The sequence below is a fragment of the Poecilia formosa genome, unplaced genomic scaffold, assembly GCF_000485575.1.
Source record: "Poecilia formosa unplaced genomic scaffold, Poecilia_formosa-5.1.2 Scaffold31, whole genome shotgun sequence".
Classification (NCBI taxonomy): Eukaryota; Metazoa; Chordata; class Actinopteri; order Cyprinodontiformes; family Poeciliidae; genus Poecilia; species Poecilia formosa.
Window position 1 is genome coordinate 2,748,597 of NW_006799970.1, and position 10,825 is coordinate 2,759,421.

At 43.6% G+C, this 10,825-nt stretch overlaps 1 protein-coding gene across 2 annotated transcripts in view; it reads left to right on the top strand.

Annotated features, from left to right (window-relative positions):
- Positions 1-6,107, top strand: part of map3k10 (mitogen-activated protein kinase kinase kinase 10) — a 33,383-nt gene extending 27,276 nt beyond the window's left edge. For both annotated transcript variants that reach the window (XM_007549476.2, XM_016670214.1), the window contains exons 5-11: positions 124-367; positions 834-956; positions 1,037-1,175; positions 1,938-2,047; positions 2,124-2,416; positions 3,331-3,865; positions 4,961-6,107. In XM_007549476.2, the coding sequence (XP_007549538.1) occupies positions 124-367; positions 834-956; positions 1,037-1,175; positions 1,938-2,047; positions 2,124-2,416; positions 3,331-3,865; positions 4,961-5,364 (1,848 nt within the window). In that variant the 3' untranslated portion in view covers positions 5,365-6,107. The remainder of the gene's footprint in view (positions 1-123; positions 368-833; positions 957-1,036; positions 1,176-1,937; positions 2,048-2,123; positions 2,417-3,330; positions 3,866-4,960) is intronic.
- Positions 6,108-10,825: the final 4,718 nt, after the last annotated feature.

A 10,825-nucleotide genomic window follows, 5' to 3' on the forward strand; every position in this document is an offset into this window, starting at 1 on the left:
TGAGCCCGACGCTGGGAAGCATCTCACAGTCTGAGGAGCTTCTGCGCGTCAGGAATAGCTCAGCAACAAAGAGGTGTTAAATCAGGTTTGCTACACTCATTTCCTCCACCTCCCGGTCTGCAGGAGCTGAGGTCGTGGGAGGAGGCGTTGGCCCGGGCGGCCGAGGAGCAGAAGGAGCAGGAGGAGCAGCTGAAGAGGAGGGAGCAGGAGCTGGCGGAGAGGGAGTTCGACATCGTGGAGCGGGAGCTGAACATCATCATCCACCAGATGTACCAGGAGAAGCCCAGCGTCAAGAAGAGGAAGGGCCACTTCAAGAAGAGCCGGCTGAAGCCGGGCAGGGACAGCAACTGCATCAGTCTGCCCTCTGGTGGGTGGAGAGGAGAACTGCAGCCTGGCTTAACAGACGCTACCTGCTGGGTCTTCTTTTTGCAGTAGGGCAGAGCAGTACGGCTTAAAAATAAAATATTCAGTTTTTTCCTACCACATCCGTTTTTTTACAAATGATGGGAAATATTTTCAAAAAGTGTTTTTTTTTAATTTTCATGTATTTAATCCCTTCTGCGAATTGGACGACAGAGTATTGGGGCCGGGCTGCAACAATTTTTATTCAAATATGAGAAGATAGTCATAATATTAACAAAATAAAGACGTAATTTTACATGAAGAAATCTTTAAGTCATGAGAAAAAAAAGTAATTTTAATTAGAAAAATGATCCAAAGTGGGGCTGCACAGTGGAGCAGTTGGCAGAGCTGTTGCCTTGCAGCAAGAAGGTCCTGGCGTAAACCTCGAGGCATTTCTCTCTCTCTCTCTCTCTCTCTTTTTCTCTCTGCAGGTTTTGAGCACAAGATCACAGTGCAGGCGTCCCCCAGCGTGGACAAGAGGAAGAACCAGGGCAGCGAGAGCACCACGCCCCCCGCCAGTCCTGGGGTCTTACCCCGCCTGCGAGCCATCAGACGTGAGATCAAACGCCTGCAAGTTTAAGAAAGATGCAACAGGAACCGTAAAGTCGCCTAAGTGCTTCCTTGTGTGTCTCAGTGACCCCGAGCGACGGCAGTAAAACGTGGGGCCGCACCGCCGTGTGTCCGAAGGTAGACCTGACGGCCAATAAGAAGAAAGGACGCACCTGGGGGCCGAGCTCCACCCAGCAGAGGGAGCGGGTCGGAGGAGAGGACAAGTAAGAGCTGCTTCTGGCTGAAATAGTTCAGGAAATATAGAGAGTATGATTCAGATTCAACCATGTTTAGCTTTTGGTCGAATGAATGAATGAATAAATAACCTGTATATCTAACTGCTACTGTAAAATAATCATAAGTTATAGAAAGGCTGTATCAACCTGCTGATGTGTGTAAAGGTCGTCTAATAATTTAGATAGAACTCTGTTCAGATTTTAATATATATATATATATATAAAACAGAAATGTTAAGTATAATGAGGATTGGCAGTCTTGTAAAAATTTCCACCGGCATTTAATTGGTTTTACTGGGATTTTATAGGTTAGACCAACATAAAATAGCACTTAATTAAGAAGTTAAGAAGTGGAAAGAAAAGGTTGCGTAGTTTATTTTATTTTTACAAACGAAAATCTAAAAATTACACCTCTTTACTTTGAAACCCTTAAATAAAACCCCGTGCCACCAACTTCCTGTTGGACTTGAATCATTTTAGGCTCCATCTGCGTGTAATTTAATCCCAGTAAAAAATCCCCAAAATATGTGGGGTCACACAAATTGCAGCCTATAAACCTTTCTAAAGTATGCCTTCAGGTCGTCGATTTTGTTTTCCTAAATACTTTCTTTTCACTTCAAATTTATGAGCTGCTTCGTGTTTCTATCAAACTGTTAAAGAAAATCCCAGTGAAACATTTTAAAGTTTGTGCTTGCAGACAAATTGCGGAAAAGCTGTGTGAATATTTCTCACACGGTTCTGTGCTTGCAGGCTGAAATCCCTCAGTGAAGGTAAAGTTTATTCATCCAGTGCGCCAAACCTGGGGAAGTCCCCCAAACACGCTCCCATGATGCCCGGCTTCTCCAGCCTCAATGAGATGGGTGAGTCTCCGCTGGGACCGTCCGCCGGACGTCTCCTCTCAGTCTGACTTTCTCTCTCTCTCTCTGTGGACGACAGAGGAGTGCTCCGAGTTCGAGGAATCGCCGGGGTCCTTGCAGCCCTCGGAGACCAGCAGCAACGGGGCCCAGGACGACTCGGGGCCGCTCTGGAGCAGCTTGGGGCCCAACACGGCGCCTCCGGTCGGTGGCGCGGGCCCAGTGTCCGGAGCCCTGTGGATCGGCGTCAGCAACCAGGACTCGGCTCGGCGCTGCAACCAGAGGAAGAAGAGCGACATGCTGCTGCTGGGCTGCGCCTCTCTGCTGGCCTCTGTTGGTCTGGGGCAGGACCTGCTGCAGCTGGGCAAACAGCAGGTGGGGCCCAAACCACTGGACAACGATGTAGTAGCTTATTATTTACAGCTGAAACGATTAATCGTGATCAATCGTCAACTATTTTAGTAGCCGATTAATCATTAACTGCAATATAAACTCAAGAAAAGCTACTTTTCTGAAAAGAACAACACAGTAATCGCAGTAATGGAGCACAAACAGCAGCGTTTGCGTTTAAAATGAAAAATAAAAGCCTTTCTCTTTTAATGAGATGTAGTCAAAACTCCTCAGGTGGCGAAGTGTTAGCTTCACCTGGAAAAGATTTACTTAAAGAATGCTGTGTTGTTTTGTTTTAGGCAATAAATGTTTTTTTTTGTTTGTTTTTTTTACTTGAATCATTTAAATGAATCTGTATAATGTTCCATATTTTTATCCTGATTAATCAATCAACCGTCAGAATAATTGATAGATTCATTAGTTCCATGCCTAATATTATGTACTTATCACATATTTATTGATTGTCCACAGCTTTTAATACTTACAATTCAATTTTAATGCTTAATTTTATACTTTTCTCTGTTTTCTAAGATAAAATTTAACACAGTGAGGTTGCAAGATTATCAAATGTTTATCCTAACAAAGACTTGGACTTGCAAATTAAAAGATCTGCCTCTTCAGGAGTTTTTGCTAGAACATATTTACAGACTGAAGTGTTTTTATCTTAAATGTAAAATGTATAAATATATATTTGGTACAGTTTGGGCTTAATTACTGCTGTCAATATGTTGCTTTTTTTCTCCAAATGGCCTTTTTTTGAGTCCATTCCTGAATTAGTTGACGATTATTTCACTAATCGATTAATCGCGATTAATCGTTTCAGCCCTATGTTTGTCATGTGAGCCGTGGCAGCAGCAGGTGAAGGTACATTGTTTCTGTAAACCTTCTGTGGCTCCCAGATGCTTCAGGACGAGCAGGACCGAGAGGAGCAGCGGAAGAAGAAGGAGGGTCTCTTCCAGCGGACGGGTCGTTTCCGCCGCAGCACCTCCCCGCCCAGCAGAAACCTCTCGCTGACGCTCTCCAGACACCACGACTCCGGGCTCGCCTGCATGGACCCGTCCCCCTCCGTCACACTCCTGTCTCTGTCCTCCCTGTCTGACTGCAACTCCACCAAGTCCCTCCTTCCCTCGGACTCGGACGACTACCCTCTAACCCCGTCGGCGGGCGTCAAGACGCCCTCGGTGGCGGCGCCGCCATCTCCGGCTCCCGCCCTCAACCCACTCCTGGACCTGCGGGCGGAGAGCTTCAAGAAGGAGCCCAACCAGTCGCTCACGCCCACCCACGTGTCGGCAGCGATGGCTCTGAACAGAGAACACAGACGGACGCCGTCGGACAGCGCCATCCGGCCCCGGGCGCAGACTCTGGGACACCGCAGGACTCCGTCTGACGGCAGCATGCCGATGCCTCCTCATCCCGTCACCACGACATCTAAAGGTACGCAGACCAATGCTTCACCCACTGCGGCTTCACACGTCTGTGAGACGAAATGTCTCCTCTGTCAACGAGTCCTGGACAAGACGTAGCTGAAATAGTCAAAATATCATTTCTGTTCATACTATCAGGTTGATTAGAAAGGCGATTACTTACCATCAGTAACTGAAATGTATTATGACAGCAATAAATCAAAAATATGCCTCATCATGATCAGAAATCTTTCACGTTAAACAACAGAAGATATGATAAATGCCCGCTCCTATTTACAGCAGTAAGCTGATCAAATCCAATCCCAGTGATAATAGTTTCACTGAACAATAACTAGACTCCACAAGCCCAAACTGGGCTTTTATTGAAATAAAATTTCAGATGATAATTCTGAGCTTAAGTGCAGATATTACTGACCAAAAAAAAAAAAGGTCAGGATAAAAACCTGATTAGTGGATTTCTGGTTTAAGGCGAAAAGAAACGGATTGTTTTCTTTGTTTTCTGAGATGTAAAAATGTCTAAAAGGGATTTAAAAACATAAATATGAACAGGGACAGTGCAGCTTACGAGCTCTACTTACAGCTGTTATTGCGACTTTTCACTTCAAGTCGGGTGTCTAAAACAATCTAAGTGATGAGTAACTCTACATCAAATTACTTTCTGCTACATAATAAAATAAATGTGTATTATTGGCTCTGATACAGAAATAATATTCCAACGGAAAAACTGTCATGAACAAACACCTTCTATATGCTGAAAAAAACACCAAATCTTACCAAGTGTTGAGTTTCTTGTGCAAATATTTCAGTACACTATAAATAAGACAAAACTAACTTGCAATGAAACAGCAGCTTGTTTGTAAGTCAACATTTCCTTAACGTTGGTGAAAAAGTTCCACCGGCGCATTAATTTGTAACAATACATTTTTCCCATGTTTTAAGTGAGTTAATCTACCAGTGGAAAGGCTTTTTTTCCTCCTCAATGACAAGTAAAACAGGCTCTTATTTCTTGCTGAAAAGTTACTTGTTTGGTTTAATACAACTTTGCTGAGATTCTTTGTTTTTGCAGTCTAGATTCGACCCACATTCATTTTCCTTTTCCTTCCAGGAACGCCAGACAGGCTGGACATCCCTCGCCTCCCGGACCCGTCCAGGGTCCACCCCCACGTCCCCCACCGGCGTAAAGCCCCGGCCCCCCCGGCTCCCAGCCCGAATCCCCCCTTCCTCATCAGCCCCCTGGAGAGACCCAAGACCCTGGAGTTCGCCCCGCGCCCGCGGCCCACCCCGGCCCGGATCAGGGCCGACCACAGGAAGCTGGGCTCCGTGTGCCGGACCCTGAGCTCGTCGCCGAGCAGCAGCTGCGACAGTCCCCTGGGCTCCGGGGACAGCAGCGCCGGCGCCACGCGGCCCAACCTGATGGACATGGACATGGAGGGCCAGAGTCTGGACCCGACCGTACCGCTCTGCGGACAGCTGCAGCCGGCCGCTCTGTGCGAACAGCAGTACTTGTAGTGACGCGTTTTAAAGTTTCTGGGGTTCGGAAGTACATCCCACTTCTGAAGATGTTGCACCGCTTGGCAAAAGTCGCTCGTCTCCTGAAAAGGCGTGAACCCCTTCCGGCATCCCTCGGCCTCTGCTCTGCATGACGCCGAGGGCCCAGAGGCCTCTGAGAGCCCGGTACTGACCTGGTCCAGCCAAACGTCTTTCCAAAGCGTCTAAAAGAGCCACTTTTTAAAGGTACCGACGGTCATCTCAGTCCGTCTCCTACTGCTGTTTCCTGTCTGTGTATCTCTACGCATTTCCGCTTCCTGTCCGCCGTGTGAACAAGACCAGAAAAACATCGCCTCGTGTTCGTCGTCGTAGTTCGGAGCATGTTTGTTCTTCTTCTGCACGGTGGTCTTCATCCTCATCTCTCTAAACCTGAAAGGGAAAAACAAAAAAAATCCGTTCCCCCTCAACCTCGGTGGTCTGGTTACATGTGCATTAAAAACATCTATTTCCGCCACCTTTTTGCAATCTGGTGGTTGTTTTTCATTGGTTTAAACATCGCTGTCTGCTTCTTCTGCCTCAAAGTTCAGATATGATCCAGAGCTGGCCATGTTTACTGGAACCCCTGGTAAAGATGATAAAGATCAAGTTGATGTAACAGTAAATTCATCTTTTTCTGCAGCGGCGTAGCCATGTAAAGAAATAATTGCACCTTAGAAAACCAAAACTATTAGTATCTCAACCAATACCTTTAATATAAAAGAAAATGAATCATTTTCTACATTTTTAAAAACTTTTTAAGTTAATCAGACTTTCTAAGATATGTTTTTATTAGTGATCCATACAAACATCAGGCTTTTTAAAAACTATATATATATACACACACACACACACAGCTCTGGAAAAAACTAAGACCACTGCATTGACCCCCATCAAAAACCTCCTGGTTATTCCACCAAACATTGATTTCTGAACTCTTCCTGAGTTAAAACATTAGTTTTGTTGTTTCTAAATGAATAAGAACTTATTTTCTTTGCATTATTTGAGGTCTGAAAACACTGCATCTGTTTTGTTGTTATGTCCGTTTCTCATTTTCTGCAAATAAAAGCAAAGTTTTTGCTTGGAGTTTCAGAGACATGTTGTCAGTAGTTCATAGAATAAAAGAACAATGTTCACTTTACTCAAACATAAACCTGTAAAGAGTAAAATCAGAGAAAACTGATCATTTTTAGTGCTCTCTTAATTTTTCCCAGAGTATATATGTGTGTATATATATATAAACATATAGTTGAATTTTTCAGCCTTGCTGCTGCTGCTGTAGAATTTTTGCGAGGGGAATCTGCAAACGTAGCCAGCTCTTTTTCCGCCGCATGCCGTCTCTCTCTGGGTTGCTCCACTCATTCCTCCTCTATCCGTCGGCAGCATCGATCCCATTCATCCCAGCGATGCAGAACTGGATCTCCTCCCTCCCCCCGGTCCCGCTCCACCTTCGATTCCAGCATCAGCCTCCCGCTCCTCTAACCTCCGACTTTGGCGGCACTTTAGGAGAAACTCTTTGCAGCTCGTCGGTGGGATCAAATCGATGCGGTTGTTTTCTGTGCACTGGACGGTTTATCGGCTGCAGACAGTATTTACTCGACTGTGCCGATTCCTGTAGGTGAATACTGTGTGTGTGTGTGTGTTTGCGTGCGAGAGTGGACTTGTGCGACTGTTTTTTTGGGGGATCGATGACAATCCCTTTGCTACAAGAGTGAGCCCAAACTCATTCTCCCTCTGTGCGGTTAAGAACACTGAGTATTTATTAAAATTATTGTTACTGTGGGAAAAGAAGTAATTATTATTATTACTATTATTATTATGATTTCAGTACTCTTCCTAGGTGATATTTGTATATGCTTGTTAATACCGGAAGAAGAAACCGAGAAAACAAAACCTGGGAATCTGCTGACTGGAACGTTTGTGTTGTCTTCTGTCTCTGCCTGTGAGGAATCTGTGTGAAATGTGACGGATGAGAGGTGAATAAAACAACAAAAACAAAGACATTTGTGGAGATTTTGTTCATGTTGTTTCATCATATCCAGGTAAAAACACACAAGAATCAAATAATGTAGTAAACCATTCCTTTGTGTCTAAGGTGTACTTTACTTTAGTCTTTATAGAGAGGAAATTATCCACCATTTCCTCATATTTTCCCTAAAAGAGCCATTGATGTGAAAACAATTAGGTTACCCATGAAAAGTTCACAAATTCTACGTTTATTTTTAAATTATTGATTCAATGTATCACTAACAATTAGTTTTCACGTCTTCCTTTGTTCAAACACCCCAAAATATGCTGTCATGGTAAGATTTAACAACTTCATTTTGAACGTGATGGTAACACTTTATTGAAGCAGTGTGAATAAGACTGACATGACACTGTCATACACCTGTCATGAACATGGAGTCTTTATGAATGTCGTCATGAAATGTTATTCGGTAAATAATGACATTTTTTTTATGCAACGTTGCTCTGGATGTCCAGTAAAAGTGCCAACTTTACATTAAAAGTGCAGTTATTTACAGAACAATGCAGAGTCAACATTGGAATTTTAATGCAACTTTTCATAAAAAGTGCCATTATTTACCGAATGACACTTCATGACAACAGTCATAAACATTCACTAAGACTCCTACATGTTTATAACAGAGTCATGTCAGTCTTATGAGTCTTGCGCAGACCCCTTCAAATAAAGTGTTACCAAAATTATTTAAAAAGCAGTTAAAGTCCAAAGAAAACCTCTAAGTGCCTGAAGATTAACGGAGACCATTTCAAAGGAAATTCCGGTTTGTTAGGAGGAGAGTGTGAAGAAATCTGGCATGACTAAATACACATCATTATATTGCTCCTAACGCCTAAACATGAATTATTTAGCATCAGTGTTTAGTAAGCATGTTCCCCTCTTGCCAACAACACCTTATGTCACCAGACAAAGGCGCTTGCAGTAGCAGCCTCGCTCCACCAGGTGTCGCCACTGCGCGCTATGATGTCATATCTTTTCCGAGTCCGCTGTTTTTCTCCACGTCATGCATTCCTGTAGTGACTCCCTGATCCTGCAGCGGTCAAAAACACCTGGAGCCGCCTCGGCCACACGAACACACCAACATTCAACCTGACACGCTCTCCCACGACGAAGACGTTTTCCGTAAGAAGCGGCCGCGGCAGCTGAGCTGAGCCGAGCTGAGCTGGTCCTCGGGACGTAAGAGACACGGTCAGTGTCCAGATGTTGGGGACACGCTGCTCTCTCTCTCTCTTTCTCTCTTGTCTGTCTCTGCTGCTGCTCCTGTCCGTGGTACCACCAATCAAACACCGTTTCAGACGCCAGCCTGTTACCTAGCAACCCCTTTTCACTTCCATGGTGACGCTATTAAAAGCAACATCACACACAGAAAGATTAAAAAAAAAAAAAGTGGGAAATGGATGAAAACGAAGTGAGAGGGAGGTGAAAAGGTGCGGGCAGAAAGGTTATACAGCAGCTTTAACAAGAGGCAGACAGAGTGGACTTTTTTGCCTACTTTTTACCCTGGTTGTCTCTAACATTCATCACCCCTACATTGTTATCTCCACTATCTCAATCCCCCCCATGTTTTCTGCCAGTGAAAACATATTTTAGCAGCAAGAAAAGCAGGCAGAATCAGGAGGCGACAGTGTTTGGAGAGGATGGTGACACGCAGAAAAAGCGAGTTGGACCCAAACAAAGAAACACAAGTGTGTGTTTCTGTTCAGCTTCGAAAGGAACAGCTTGCCAGATCGCCTGCCAGTTGGTGTGTCCCTCAGATCTGCAGAAGGCCTCGCTTCATCTTCCACCGAATCTTTAGTCGCCCATTAAACCGCTAATGCAGTTTTATTAGGAAGTACTCTGCGACTTAATGAACAAATCTGACATCAGAAGGTGAGAGCGCTTACTGAACTTAAGTGATTTCAAGTGACTAATAATGACACGTTCAGGTTAACAGAGGCAGAAACCCTGGAGGTCACGAATCATCAGATGCTTGTCGGCACGAAGGCCGGACATGAGTCATGGTCTGATGCGATGGACAGTCACCAAGCCCACTCATGAAATGATTTAAAAAGTTACAACTTTATAAAAGCCACTTTTGCAGACGTTTGATTTTATTGTGCCTTCTATTAGTTTTCAAATAAACGTACCTAAAACTACGTGCTTGCACACACCTGATAAAAAAAGACAAGTAACTTGAGGTCAGCAGGGTTCACCACGTTTGTTTCTCACCGCTGAATGCCAGATTAAGGAGAGAGATTTTTTTTTTTTTACTATTTTTTTCAAAGTCATTCGTTTATGTAAGATTCAGATCATGTTTATTCACAATGGCTGAGTTAAATGTCGCCTGAGGTTGTGTTTCAAAGGAACATCTCAAACTTTTTCCTTGTTTGAAAATATCTAAAGAAATCAGTCGAGCCATCAGGAGGATATTTTGTTTATTTTTGTTTTTCTACTTCTGCCACTTTCCTTTAACTATTGTTTGTTTACCTTTAGCTCTCTGTGGTTAGTAGTTTTTTTCTTTTTTGGTTAGTAGTTTGTTTGGTTTTTGCATTTATATTATGGATTTCATTTTGTATCATCCTCATGAAGTAAAACATTGATCTGGAGGAGTCCAAAATTTTAGTAATTAACAAAAAAAAAAAAAAAAAAAATAAAGGTGTAAAAGCTCTAGAAAGCAGCTAAATTCAGATGAAGGTTTCATTATTCATTGAACTGAAAACATTTTGAACAAAACAATGTGAATTTGTACAATTCTTTGAAAGCTTTGAATTACACTTTCAATTTGGGAGTTTTTTTAAGACTAGTGACAAACCTTGAAAGAAATTCAAACAAAACAAGTACAGCTAACACAAATTAAAATAAAAATATGGCTTCTTGAAACCAAAAAATCTTGGAGATAGTCTAAAGACTGAGCTGACAATCATGAAAAGTTGACCTGATTAAAATGTTTGTACTGTTCCTTTAAATGTCACTTTTCTGATGAAAAATGTTTCACGCTGAAATTCTTCTCATTTCTAGAGATCCAAATGAGGAGAATCAGCAAATGCTCCAACAACAACAACAACAACCAGAACTGCTTTTTGTTTTGAACTTTATTCATAATCCTCATGTACGAGTTACTAGTGCATTCCCGGCCTTGCAGTTTGGTAAATCCTGTGATGGAGGCCTCTCAGGTGTTTGAATGTCGAATGAAAAACGGCCTCTTGGGAGGGAGGTGACACAAAAGCGCAGTCTGAGCCCCGTCCTCCCTCTGTTTGGACCAACGGGCCGAAGGCGTGAGGCGCACCGGTTCTCCTCCGTCTGTGTGTCGCTGTGGGTCGTCACTCAGCTGGGGCCGCCGATCGCTCTGCACTCTCTCTTGGCCGTTTTAGTTTCCCCTCGACGGGACGAGAAATACCAACAAATACAGACACAGTCACGATGCAGCTCTGAGGAGGAGCTATA